The sequence below is a fragment of the Poeciliopsis prolifica genome, unplaced genomic scaffold, assembly GCF_027474105.1.
Source record: "Poeciliopsis prolifica strain line A6 unplaced genomic scaffold, Auburn_PproV2 SCAFFOLD035, whole genome shotgun sequence".
NCBI lineage: Eukaryota > Metazoa > Chordata > Actinopteri > Cyprinodontiformes > Poeciliidae > Poeciliopsis > Poeciliopsis prolifica.
Window position 1 is genome coordinate 213,820 of NW_026562410.1, and position 14,570 is coordinate 228,389.

Genomic DNA, 14,570 nt, shown 5'->3' on the forward strand with positions numbered 1-14,570 from the left:
TTCCAACAGCAACAGATGATAAATGAAAAACTATGCAGCTGGCACTGCTGCTGTGTGATTCACCAATGAAAGGAAACACAAACTGCTCCCCTTTCTATATTTCCCGTCTTTCTACTCTCCTTTAATCTAACACACGATTTAGTACATCATGAGTCAGCGCATCACCGTGTGTGCGTGGCTGTGCGTCTGTGTGTCTCCGCGTGGTTCTGGGACGCTGGCCCCGTGGTTCTGAGCACCTGGCACAGCCTTTAGTGAAACAGGTGAAGCAAGAGCACGGGACACTGTAACGCCCACTAATCAGCTTTAACACGAAGCAAGCTGGTAATGAGATGCCCTCGGCTTCATCGTGAGGCTCTTTTTCAGGTTATGATGCTGCACACTTCCAACGCGTTCAGATTCATTATCACTGGAGGACAGGATGCTCCATTTCAAGTTTGTTTTTGTAAAAACCTGCTTCTTTGCTCATACATACATTATTTATATATTTTCGTAATCCTAGTTAGTTCCTTCACATGCAGCATCTTCAGTTTTTTTTTTTTTTTTGCATGAAGTATTTTTTTTTAGTTTTTACAATCTGCCACCCTCCTTTTCATAAATAATAACATAAGCTATTTTCAGTACCATACTACTTTAATTAAGAAAAAGGTGGATTCCTTATTATACTTATTGGCAATTCCTTATAGCCAAGCTATTAGTTTAGCTAATAGTTCCTTTAAAATATATATATAACCACAAAAAAAACTGTGTAAAGGTCTACAGAGACAGACTATAGAAATGGTACAAACATTCATACTTTGAATGATGAAGGGTATAAAAAGCTCTAGTGTCAGACAGTCACACAAAGGTTTGGGTTATTTGAAGGCCAGTTGAAGATAGTTTAGTTTTCCTGTTGCCACACACGGTAAACTGGATACACCAAGCTTAGCTTGCTCACAATTTCCCTCTTTCAGATCGATTTACCAACTGTGAATCCATCACCTCAGGTTGGGAGGATAGATGTGTACTGATAAACTAATTAAAGAGATCACTTATTTAACGGCTGGGACTCAGCCCAGCTAAACTTTATGTGTAGAGCAAACTACACAACTGGAAACACGGAAAGTGTATTCACAAATGTATAAAGTGAACGCACTTCATAAATTTGAATATTAGGTAATACTAAAATGTGTGTGGATGGAAAATGAAATAGAATTTTGAGAATATCTAATGAACTTGAACAATAAAAATGCTGTGACTCTCTTATATCCATCAGGCTGTCCAGGAATCCTTGTCTTTTCTTTCCAACCCATTTCCAAGTTTATGTCAGATCAGGTTTTAAAAAATAACCCAAGAGGTTCAGCATCAATAACAAAATAATGAAGTTTCCTGGGAATTCAAAAACACACAAGAGTAAATCATCTCATTGCAAATGTTTGTTACTATGGGATGTTTGTGCCAAATTACAACTGCAAGTCTGTTAAAATTCCAATTTCAATAGTATGACATACTTTGAGTAGACTCTAACCTTGCTATGCCATGCATAGATAGGTGATCTTAAATTGCTTGAGTGCATGGTGCATCATTTTACAATAAACAATTAGCATTATTTTACAAAAATTTTGAAAAACATTTTTTTAATATTCAATTGCTAAATGTATACAAATTAAATATCTTTCATTTCTAAAGACATTTCATTTTCTAATATATAAATATATGAATTACAATCAAATTGTTTTGCAACAACTCCATCCCAAAAACATCCAATTAGTACATCTCATACATTCAAAATTGTAATCTAAGGCATAAAAAAAAATGCAACTCTTTGTGGATTAGGTATACCGATTTCATGTTTAATCCAACAGTGCAGCATCAGTTAAACTCAGCCTGAGGTCTCAGAGAGGTTAGCCACCCCTGAGGGCTGCTGCGTTGCCACAAGCCCAACCTGAGCCCTCCAGCTTGAGCCGGAATCTGGCGGGAGGCCGGGTGGCCGTGATGAGCCAGATGTGGCACTGGGAGCACTGGGGATTTTCTACATGCAGTTTACAAATGTTATCCTTTAATTATGCGGTTGCATCTTTTATTAAATACATTGAATCAGCACAGAAGTGGTGGTTTAAGCAATCCATTCATATAAATCGTACCATGGACAAACATATTTTGATGCAGATAACTTTCTTAAAAACAGAAAGCACGCAAAGGCAATTTTAGAAGTTGGACATGGTGAAACTTTAGTGTAATGACTCAAAGGTCATTTGTATAATTAGCCTGTGAGGGCATGAAATAATAAGAGAAACATACGGACAGAAGGTTTGAAATACATGAGAGCAGAGGGCAAAAACGACCTTGAAACATCCCTAAAAACGCTGGTGAAGTTAAAAATTTAATGGTGCAAATGCCACCACTAATCATTGTCATTATAAAAGGCAACTCATTAAACTGGTAGACCACCACTCTCCAAAACAAGCAAGGTATTGTCACCACCCAAATACAATACAAGCATTTATAAATACCAAAAAACTGTCTTTACTTCTTCACTGTGTAGCACATTATCTTTGTATGTTGGAATAATGAGGCCAAAACAAGGGACTTTCATCCACTGCACATTAACAAATTCTAAATTAATTCAGAGGAAAGAAATTAGCAGACAATTAAACATCTGAAAATTGTTCCTACTCAATTTCTTTCTTCTTTTGTGGTCTCCGGTGGATGAGGTTTTCCTCAAAGGCAATGAAACCTTTCATGAGTTCACAACATATAGGGCTCCTTTTATTTGAGTCCTCACTCTCAATAATTAAACAACTCCACTTTATGGTGGAGAAGACCAGCATGACCTAAAATTTTCTATTTGATGACAAAATCTTTAGTCAAAAGTTCACTCAAAAAGTTCAGTCCTATTTTATGTTGAATGCTGCTGTTTGCGTATCCACTTAAGCAGTGGCAGGTTGGAGGTGTTAACGACTACTTAGCGAATAAATAGCATAGAGTCACAAATAAACACCCGTTTGATAATTTATGGTAAATTAATGGCCAAAAATAAAGTTAAGCTACATTCATGTTGCTTAAAATAAAATTATAATGTGGAACAGCCTGGTTTGGACATGAGTACAGGGAATGCTACTCATCACTTCCAGCAGATGGAGCTTTTTTTAATAACGTATGTTAATTTCTGCAACATGATGTAAATGTTTTAAAGCTGATCTGCAGCACAAGTTTTAAACTAAGTGTCCAAATCCAGCCATTTAGCCTTCATTTCCAGTGAAAAGTTCACATCCACTCATCATTGAATGTCATGTTCATTTTTGGCCTTTAAGAAACCATTTGGAGCATTTTTCTTTACCCAAGATAAATTGCTTTCATAATTTTCAGGAGAAAGAGTTTGCATAAGCTCAAATTTATTGTGAATTTTCTCAAATCCGTACTTCGTCAAAACTATCAATGCATAAGCAAATATAAAGTAGATTTTTCAAACCTTCTCAATTGTAAATACTTTCCCTTCAACAGATTAGTACCTGGACCATATGCTTTCTGTACCCATAGCAAAGACAAAAGCATCTGATCTGAAATTGTGACCCCTCTTCTTGAGAGAAATAGTCAGCGTCATTTAGCTGATTGGTTGCCTGACATAGACCAGATATTGGTCTCAAATCTCTTTACTGTAGAGAAACAGTCTCCCAGTTGAAAATAAAAAAAACATACACTTTCATATACCAATACGCAGGTTGATAGGCATCTTAACGTTTAATGCTTTAGCCCAGGATACACATGTGGCATGAAAGGAAGCTGGAGCCGAACCCACAACTTTTCAATTGCTTTTGAGCCACAGTGGCCCAAAACCTTCTCTTGTAAAGTTGAGATTGTGGCTTTAAGAAGATTATTATTTTCATTTTACTTTGTCCATTGCAGAACCAAATGAGATGTCTAGTCGATAATTCTCTTGTGGAAACAAAATATTGACTTTGTGTCCAATTCGCAACTATATTAAAGCATAAACTGTTAACCTTAAAAAATATTAAAGTGGGCTCACTCATTCTCAAACCTGGAGTCAAAGCCAGTTAGACATTGCAATGGAGGGTGCTTGTTTACGAATAATAATAATTATAAAAAAACCACAATACCTGCAATCCTGTACCAGCTACAGGAATAAATGTGAAAAGTTGAAAGGATATCAATATTCCAACAAAATGGCTGACTCTTTATTTAGTGCACAATATACCGAATGAGAAAATAATGTGAGCACAGCTTAAATCAGAGCAATATGTTTAATTTCATTTCTGGTTTGATTTTGATATGGAATCATCATTTTATGCTGATGTCTGATAAGATCAAACCTGTCCCGTTTCCTTCCTCACAAGAAGATCAGAAAAAAGGAGTTACTTTTCAGGTGTGTAAACAGCACGGTCTTCCAAGTGTTTGTTGCCTGTTTAAATTGTCCTGTTTGAGTGTACGTCATGTTTACTGCTCGCCGTGACCTTTACGCCGTACGCTATAATTTCCCAAAGCTCTGCACATTGCAATAATTATGTGAGAGTAAACACACGGATGAATAGCTGATCAAACACAGAGAGAGCCATGCATAAACAGCGGCAACCAGCAGAATAAATACCAAGCAAGGTAGGATGTGGGCGTGCGCCGGTGATTTAACTGCCCGGTCATCTGTGATGGACTCCTGCATTGCAACTTTCGACAAGCTTCCAAGCTTATCTTAAAGCCTTTTTCCCCCCGAGTGGCTCATAGTCAAATGAGTGTATCCACTCAGCTGTTTTATTTAAAACACTATGTGTTCTCGTTTTTGGCACAAGCAAATTGAACAAAACAAAAGCGCAAATTTACTAAAATGTGGCAGGTAGTTACTTCAGCACACCTGCAGCTGACTACAAACCTATTTTTAACACGCATAGCCAACATCTATCATTTCAAGTAAAAATAAACTCCTTCCCTGTGGGTAAAAAAGAAAGGCATGAATACAACCAACATATTAACATGCTGTTTGTCTCTATAGCACAAGATCTAAAGAGGATTTAACAAAACAACAAATCTGAATGTGGCCAGTTCTGACTATCTGGCCTATGATGATGATTAAACACCCATCGTTCCTCCGCAGACGGAGGAGAGAGATGTGACAAAGTGAGGAAGGAGGCGGCCAACACACCACGACAGATGAAGGAATGATGGATGAACACAGAGGATGGAGGATGACTTATTGTGGAAACTGACTGCCTGAATAACTAACTAAGTCTTCGGTTGAGCTGATGTAATGACGGTACGCTGCTTGAAGTCCATTACGACGACAGAGTCTGTATCCGTCCCTCCATTAGCGCTCTAATCCTGATGCAGACACCTGACAAGTTGGAACCGACTGGACTCTTTCCAACTCATGTCTCCTGTGGATGTGTTGGCTATTGTGAATGTGTCTCCAAAAAACCCCAGCAACCTATTAGTGTAATTTTAAAAAGCCTGACATCTAAAAGGGAGAAAGGGCTCAACCGAAATGACAAAGCACATAGGTGAGAGAAGTGAAGGAAAGGAACAACTTGAATGAGAACAACAGAGAGAAAAGCAGTGCTGTGAGTTCTGCTCCTCTATTCAAGCATTATGACGTGTCCCTATATGCTGCACTGCCAGGCTGCATGCTCACTGCAGATTTTCATTAACCTTGCTGCACCAAATATTTGTCTCATCCACACAACACTTGGACCTATTCAAGTCGCTCTTTTCTGTGTGCTATTTCATAACGCATGAAATGGAGACTGAATAGAAAGAACAGACAGCACTTTGTAAAAAGGTTCATCAGCATAGATGTTTGTGTGTATATATATATATATATATATATATATATATATATATATATATATATATATATATATATATATATATTATATATATATATATTTCTTCAGGTTTTCCTTAGCTCACCTAATTAGTGTGTGTGTGTAGTCTGGATGTAGCCGTTATGTGGAGGCCTCAAACAAAAGCTAAGCCTTAAAGGTTTCACATAGAACTATTTCTTTATGGGGAAAAAAAGAACCCTGGGAACACAGCAAACACATGGAGAAGGGTCCTCTCGACAGACGAGAAAGAACTTTTCTGCATAGTTGCAAAATAATATTTGGTGGAAAACCGATCCTGTATGAAATCCTAAACACACCATCCCTGTGGTTTGATATGGTAATGACAGTTTCATGCTGTTTTGCAGCAAGGACAGGAAGCATCAGAATTGTGTTTAGATCTAACTGGGCTAAAATGTTTATATTCTGAACAAGAAATCACAAAATGTAGTCCCGCACATTGACCTTTTAGTTTAGCAATAATGCTAACATTTGTTAGCCAGCTATAGTGTGCAGCATTTTACAACAGTAGTTATAAATCAGCCTTCTCTTGCTTATCAGGCTGTCATTCTTATTATTTTTTTTTTGTACCTGTTACGACCCGTCTAGGGGTCCAGGTCATAACACGAGTGATCCATCCTCTTCAGATGTCAAGCGGTTGGCACACACGAAGTTGAACATTACCCAATTTAGAATTGGTGGCAGCTTTTTCAATGCTTCTGTAATCAAGAGTTGTCAGGCAGCCTAACCAGAAGTCTTTATTATGTAACTCTTTCACACAACGGTGCAGCTCTAAAATTGCTTCCTGTTTTACTTCAAAATAAGAGTCCTAACTGTAAATACAAGCAAGATATTAAGAACAGCTTAACCCACTTCACCAGACCAAATCAGGCTAACAGCAAGTAGGTAGTTCTTTGCAAGACAATCTTCACTTTCACAAAACATATGGAAGTGTGTTAATTTTATGCAATCTTCAGTCAACAGATATCAATATTTCTGGTTTCCACTTGCAAGTGGGGCAGTACTGCACGTAGTTAATAGCAGGAAAGACATTCTAACACGAGACTTTGGAACTGAGACGTACCTTGAAACAGAAAGCACGAGCACGCCTAAAAAAATGCCTCTGTACTCAGTTTTAAAATATCTATTGCCTGTAAAACTATATTAGTCTAATTACCACGATTATGTAAGAAGACATGCATAATTTAGGCGTGGAACATGACCTATGACCTCCTTAAATCTAAAGAAAATCACAAGAGCAGAATAAATCCTTTCACAACTGAAAATGATGAACTTTCTTTAAGTTTGAGATTGTTCCCACCATCATGTTGCATCTAGCTTTACTGTGTGGAATCATCAATAAGTAATGTAGCCTTATATTGCAGTTAGTCAGTTATGTCTCCATAAAAACCCTCTAAAAATGGCACCGGGTGACTTTAGATCCAGCTCACAAGCCCAAATATACACAGAACACTCTCATAACTACTGCCTCCTTTTTTCTCCTTCTAATCTATATGCAGAGAAATGCCATATACACACCTCCTCCCATTGATGTATATATCTGATGAGTCGGGACAATCTCAACAGACGCAGGAGGCTGAGGATCTTGGTGAAGCGGACGATTCGTAGAGCACGTGCAGTTTTATACACCTCCGAGTCAAAGCCTTTCTCCACTATTAAAAAGATATAATCCACCGGAATGGAGGACAGGAAGTCCACCACGAACCAGCTCTTCAGGTAATTCATCTTGATGACCTTGGGGTCGAGGATGATCTCGGAGCTCTCCTCATTGACGATCCCCGTCCTGAAGTTCATGACCAGGTCCACCAAGAAGATGGTGTCCGAAGCCACGTTGAAGACCAGCCAGGTGGTGGTGGTTTGCTCTGAGAAGAAGGTTATTCCCACAGGAATGATGATTAGATTCCCCATCATCATGATGAGCATTATCAAGTCCCAGTAGAACCTGCAACCGAAATACATGCAAATTAGGTGAGCGACAAAACAAGGCAGCTGTAGCTGGTTAACATGAATCGATACGAAAGATTGTTGTGTAATCTTAATCTCAATTACTGATTTCAAGATGGAACATTGAAGACTATGGCTTTTATTTTACTATGTGAACCCACAGGAAGCATGAAGATCCACAGGAGAGTTATTGCCAGATCTCATAACCATGATTCAAGGACACTGTTTTATCTATTGCTACCACTTACTGTCCCTTTTCAGGACTCTTTGGCCTGAGACCCTGTCATACTTCACAGCCCCGTTAATGTCCCTGCGCTCTGTCTTGCCGCGGAAAAAAAAAAAAAAGGAAAAAGGCAGGAGTGATTCATCAGTTCCCATGCTCTGTTCACCAAGCGTCCCAGGACCCAGAAAAGGCTGAGCGACCACGAAATGAAAATAGATGCTTTCAGGAATCCTATCTCCTTCTAAAAACTCTCCACTGACGCCATCCTCGCTTGCTTCTGTCCCTGCCTCACTGCCTGCCTCGCTGCCCGCTCGCTGACGTTACCAAAGGTGGAAATGGACTTGCTGGCTGCTTGGCAGGCTGCCTGCCTGACGGGAGGACCGGCCACACAGTAATGGATCTGTGTGAATAAATTAAACCAGGGCCTTGGCTTTATAAATACCCACAGATCATGTGTCCGATAATTGTCTTCACTTCGACTGAAAAGCGGTCTTCAAGGTGGCTCATAAAACCTACTGATGGTATTTTTACACCAGTAGCAGATATTAAGCCCTGGAGTGGATGCTTAAGGAAATTGCATAATGCACTTTGGGTTTTTTATGCATTATTCTCCTATCAGAAGTGTTTTATTTTAAGACATAAAGACAATGATGGTAATAAGAATTATTAATTAGACATTATAAGCATTAAGAGTTAAAAAATCATACTTTTTGGCATCTGACTGTGCTACTGTAATATTCATGCCTATAAACACATCCATGTTCCTTGAGCATTTGTCATGTTACAACCAGAGTGTATCCTGTGGTTGTATGTTAGGGACAATTGTGTGGAAGAAAACTAGAACATGGTTTGGTTCATTGCTTTTCCAAGTGCTTGTAAAAACATTTTAACATTTAATTTTCATTTCACTTAAAAAGTGTCCCAAGGTTGTAATGTGACAAAATGTGAAAAATGTCAATATGCAGCTCTGGGAAGAAAATAGGAAACCGCCGCACTGAACTTATTGAAAACCTCATGGTTATTTCACCATTTATTGATTTTTGATCTCTTCCTGAGTTAACACATTATTCTTATTGTGTCTAAATAAATGTGAACTTATTTTCTCTGCATTATTTGAGGTCTGAAAGCGCTGCATGTTTTACGTTATTTTCACCATTTCTCATTTTCTACAAATAAACAATAAATGCTGTGAACAAAAGAACAATGTTCATTTTACTCAAACATGTACCTATAAAAAGTGAAATCAGACTGAATTTTGAGTTGTCTCTTAATTTTCTTTCAGAGTTGTATTTGCAAGGCAGTGCAAGTAAATAAAGCACAAGTACCTTTTTTCTTAGTATTTATTTATTTATTTAAAAACAACTTATCTGCTGTGACTCATCCTTTCAGTTTTCAGAGACACCAAAACTGGAATATTTATACTGCGGGTGATGGGGTCGAGAGTGAAGGTGGAAAATGAAATGAGTAAACAGATCATCTAAGCTTGTGGTTAAAGCAGGGAGCCCTATTGAAGTTTAATAAGTTGAAACACAAACAGAAGCTCAAAAGGTTAAGCTGCAAGTCAAGGAAATCTTGGATGTTTTCCACTCGTATTAACATAATAAAAAGGACTGCCCACATCTTTTGCATATTTTTACCTCTAACATGACTTGGTTTTGGGTGGTAATCATACTGTACACGACTTTTCAGACACCCACTTGAATAAGTAATCCAAAAGTTTGATCCAAAGCCCAACACTTTGGGTGATATTTCTTTAAATGGGGTATGAATTTGTGTTTTTTATAGACACAGTCCATCATAAGGATACCACCGCATTCTGCACTGCACTGCACTCATGTTCTCTGTCATCACTGGATTAAGCTCTTGGATTAATGGTCAAGTTCTCAGTTTATTCCGCTTAAACCAGTAGCTGTAGCTATACCTTGTACTACTGCATACAGCCTATATTTGTCCCCTTCTTCAGATTCAGTATGTCAAGCAAAAGGACAGGGTGCATTATTCAAGCCAGGAACGAGACACGGCCGTCTCCGCAGTAACACTGCAGAGATGTTTCTTCCTAAGTCAATCTTAATACCTGCTGCATGACGATAGATTAAACAAGCATGTGCGACCTCTGAATATATATTTTAAAAAGTAAACCAAAAAAAAGCAAAGAAATGAGACAAAATGTTCTTGCACACACCACAGCTTAAAGTTTTAAAAGACATGAACCTCAAACTAAAATGCCCAGGCAGAGGGATTCAGTAGTAGAACTAATCCTGCTTTAAATCAAGCCAGCACTTTTTTTTTCTCATAGATTTCCTTTTTACAACAAGTGATCCATCATAATCAGTGCCAGGCCAATCCTGCCAAGCAACAAAGGGAACCCTACATGATCTTAGTCAGCACAGGCTGGTCCAATCCAGTCTGCAATATAACAGGTAAGGCACGTAGTGAAAGGTCACAAAGTAATGACGCTTGTGCAGCGAGGAAAAACACTCTTCTGGTCGGACAAAGAGGTCCCGGAGCTAACTATGGATAGAACTGCAAGATGCAGCAACAATAATTTACTCAATATTTGTGTTTATTGGGAAATGTCTGAATAGATTTTGTTTTTATGTGGTAAGAAATTGCAGAACTTCTGCTCTGTAAGACTAGCATAGCAATTTATTAGGCCAAGGCAAAGGAATCATTTGGTCAGATATTAGAACTGGACATACTTTTCTTGAATTTTCTCTTAAATAAGCTCTGACCAGCAGTTCAGATTTTTTTTTTCCCTTTTTCAATAAATGTACCAAAATAAGAACCTCCACAATTTTCTACCTATTAATGTCATGAACAGGAACATTCATGCACTTTTCTGAGTTTAATGAAAATCAAATAAAGGTTAAGAACAAATGATTTGATGCGTAAAAGATGATAACCCTTTAACTACTTGATTTCCTGTTGAATTGAAAACCACTATCTTTACAAAACTACTGTGTGATAGTCTTTCTATTTGGAAATCCATTTTGGCCTGATCAGTGCATCTCTGGTTTACAAAATAAAATTAAATTAACAATTTGCCTCTTGAAAGCAGATTGTGTCAGCAAAACATAACACAAACCGTGAAGCCAGGCATGAAGCCTCTCTGAAATAATCCATGAATAATAAATATTACTAACCTGCTATCAATCTTTAAGCAGGTACTGTGGACAAAGAATATGTTGCATATTGAGTTTCAAACACTCCCACCATGCATAGTGTCACCCGTGTGTTGTTTTTATGTATGCCTTTGGTCATACTACATTACTCTGCTTACATAACTAATCTAAAAAGGCAGCTTGTCCACCTAAAATACACTCTACCACTTTCAGAGCCGTAGTATCATTGCTTCTTTACATTGCCCAGAGAGAAAGAATCCCTTCTGTCAAATCACTCTTTGGAAAATGTCATTGAGAGGATAACCTGAGGGCAGCCTTCACCAGCAGGAGTACAAGAAACATTTTCCAGTGCTGCGGCAGCAAGGAGGAGGCCAGCCTGGCCTTTTTGCTGTGACATGTTCCTTTTAATCTGCATGAGCAAAATTCTTGCCCATTATTGCTACAAATTCAAAAAAGGAAGAAGTATGGATTACACCTCATTATTCCTGTCGTGCCTTTTGGTCATCTTTAGAAAGGGTCAGCTTTCTTACGTAATTGTTTGCGGATTCTACTAAGCTTGTTGACTGTTGTTTGTCACTAATCCTTGCCCACCAAGTTTGCACTTGTGTGTAAACACAAGGACATGTGGAAGTGCCTATGTGTTTGACTATGCCTCCCTCCAAGTGTATAATATAGACAATTTCTACATTTTACCTGCAGAGTGTCTCAGCAGTCGGCCTGCATTGGATTCTGCCTTTAGTATGACAGCCTTGAGTTGAAAAAAAATGTTTTCTACTGTATTTATCTGCTGCTCAGGTAGGCACAACGCAGTCAAATGCCTACCAGACATATTTTTAGTAGCTTATAAATTCTAGTTTGAAAACATGAATACGGTGTTGTCTTGTAGTAGTAGTGACGAGTGGCCACTTTTACCTTGAGTCATTGCTTTTCTTGCATCCAAATTTTGCAGACATGCAAATTTGTCTTTCTTATAGATATGAGAAAAATGTTTCAGCCAGCTGACAAGCAGAAACCAGAAATAGGTAGGGGAGGGCCAGCACTATGGTACTCTACGGTTCATGCAGATAACAATGTTGAAAAACTGCAATTTCTCTTGCAGTTCATCTGGCGTGTCATAAAAAACATTTTTTGAAACTCTAACCTTTTAAAACAAGAGCCTAACTTGCTACCCACAACCTGTTCATTTCTACTCAGGACTCAAGCGTATTGGAAGATCTGTTGCTACTTGTCTTCAACCTGAGATCGAGTGGTCCTTAAGTGAGCAACAGTGTACACAGAGTTCTGCATTCACAGCCCCTGCCTAATGCTCAGGACCACGGAGAGCTCTGTGGTAGCGGCAAACAAGAGGGAGCTGTCCTCGTGCCAAAAGCCCACTGGTGCAAAAGCCGGACCAGATGAAATGCTTAATTGGTCAAGAAGTGAACTGTAAACATGCAAACAAGCAGCATGTGTGTTACTGGTCCTTCCTTTGTATGATCTGGTTAGTGTCCGAAATGTAAAACCAACCATTTGCTACACACACATATACATCAGTGTTTTCTCCAAACTAATATGCAATATGGAACAAAGAATATATGCAAATTTGACAACTATGTAAATATCAATATCACTTGTTGAAGGAGTTATGAACTGCCTCTATGCTGCAGCCAGCACATTTTCTCATTAGGACAGCTGTAACAATATCTTCTACAGAGTCAGTCTCAGTTGTTTTTTTTTCTTTCCTGTTGTGTATTTGTTGAGTTTGCTGCTTTGACTAGAATCATGACTAGAATCATGCCAGTGTATGAGAAACAAATAGCAAAAATAAAATGCTCTGGAGAAAAAAACAGACTGAAACGCTGGCTCGGTCGTTGTAGCTTGTGGAATATAAAAGATAAACATTTATTTAATTTTGGGTTTCCCCATTAATGCTAATGCAAGAGAGTCCATGTCCAATATAAATTAGGCAGGGCTGCCAAACTTTGAGGAGATTTTCTGCCTTAATGTGTGGAAAATGTGAGATATTTTATTGGAAGCATCTCAAACAGCCTTACACCTCCTCTTTAGTTTCCCTAAATTTATTCAACATGGCAGTTTTTGCTTCTTCTTCTTCTTCTTTCCCCCTGCGTGATTTTACCGCATTCTGTGCATTTTTTTTTCTCCTGCACGCAGGCCTTTCGCTTTACCGCCGCCTACAATGAAATGTTTACTACCGTGATGGTGCAGAGGCATTGTCACGTTGTGCCCAGGTGAAGTCGCCCCTTCAGATAGAGGAACACGTCGCCCGGTTTGCGTGAAACACGCAGGAAATCTGAGCTGTGAGAATGTTTGCAAATCCTGACATTCAGCAATCTTTTCCCAAGGACACCCCACCAATATGCATGTTGCCTTTTTCTTTATCGTTATTTTAATTATCTTTTTTTTTCATTATTATTTATGCCGCAATGAATCAGCCTTGGAGCAGAGCCTCTCTGCCTGCAGAAGCCGGATTGCTTACATGCAAGAGGTAGATTAGTGGATGCGTTTAGGGGCCAGGCTGCATGAGGCTCCAGCTCCCAGACCCTCGGGGTGACGGAGGGGATGCATTCAGAGGGAGGGGTGAGCAGGTGTCTGCTCCGGTCCTTACCTAAAATCGCTATATGGGTGAATGATCCAGTATCCGGCCGTCTGGACCCTCTCTTGCTCTTTCTCCACGGCTTTCTGACTGCCGAACATTCGCAAGGAGAACTTATTGACTCCGGGCTGCATCATCGCCCCGAATTGCCTCTGCATGAAACCATGCTGCCTGGACGCCCCGTCCAGGTCGTCAAAGCCGACCATGGCCTCTTCCCGCTCCCCCTTGAAGCCCACGGAGTTGCCATGGTCCTTCGTGTTCTGGCTCCCCGTGTTGTTCTTCTGTATCGAGTCTTGCCTCTGAAAAACATTATTCCCATCCGCCTTCTCCTCCTTGTTGCCGGAGAACGAATTGGGTTTGTCTTCCATGGTGCTCGGAGTTTGCCCGTTGTTCTCTGTGGACAGAGCGCTCCGCCGCCTGCTCGCGAGGAGAGGACCCGCCGTGGGCTCTGCTGGTTCTTCTCGGTGTCCTTCAAAACTGCTCGGCGTCTCTCGTCTTCAAACGCGAGTGCTGCAAACTGAGTCGGAGCGCACGGGAGCCCGGGTGGATCAGGTTTCTTGGGTTACCGCCATCTACCGACGGCCCCGGCTCCTGCCGTGCAGCGTCTGTGCTTCGTCCCTTCACTCCGCACGGCACTGCGGTTTAACTGGCACATGCTCCTGCGCCTTATTTACATAATGCTACAGGGGAAATTGTGGCCCTCTGTCCTCTTCTCTGAACAGCTGTCAGAGAGGAGGGAGGGGCGGGACGCATTAAAAATAATAGGTTTTGTTGTTAATTTATGTTTCTCTCTTGGCCCGAATGACGATATAAGTTTTTATTTTTGCGCTAATATATGCGTGATATCACCTTGGACTGTGCAT

General features: G+C 39.7%; 1 protein-coding gene across 1 annotated transcript in view; it reads right to left on the minus strand.

The window, feature by feature from the left end:
* The window catches only part of LOC129374219 (potassium/sodium hyperpolarization-activated cyclic nucleotide-gated channel 1), a 70,649-nt gene extending 56,286 nt beyond the window's left edge, over positions 1-14,363 (minus strand). The window contains exons 1-2 of the mRNA XM_055052508.1: positions 13,720-14,363; positions 7,344-7,767 (exon numbers count right to left, since the gene is read on the minus strand). Of these exons, the coding sequence (XP_054908483.1) occupies positions 7,344-7,767; positions 13,720-14,075 (780 nt within the window). The 5' untranslated portion in view covers positions 14,076-14,363. The remainder of the gene's footprint in view (positions 1-7,343; positions 7,768-13,719) is intronic.
* Positions 14,364-14,570: the final 207 nt, after the last annotated feature.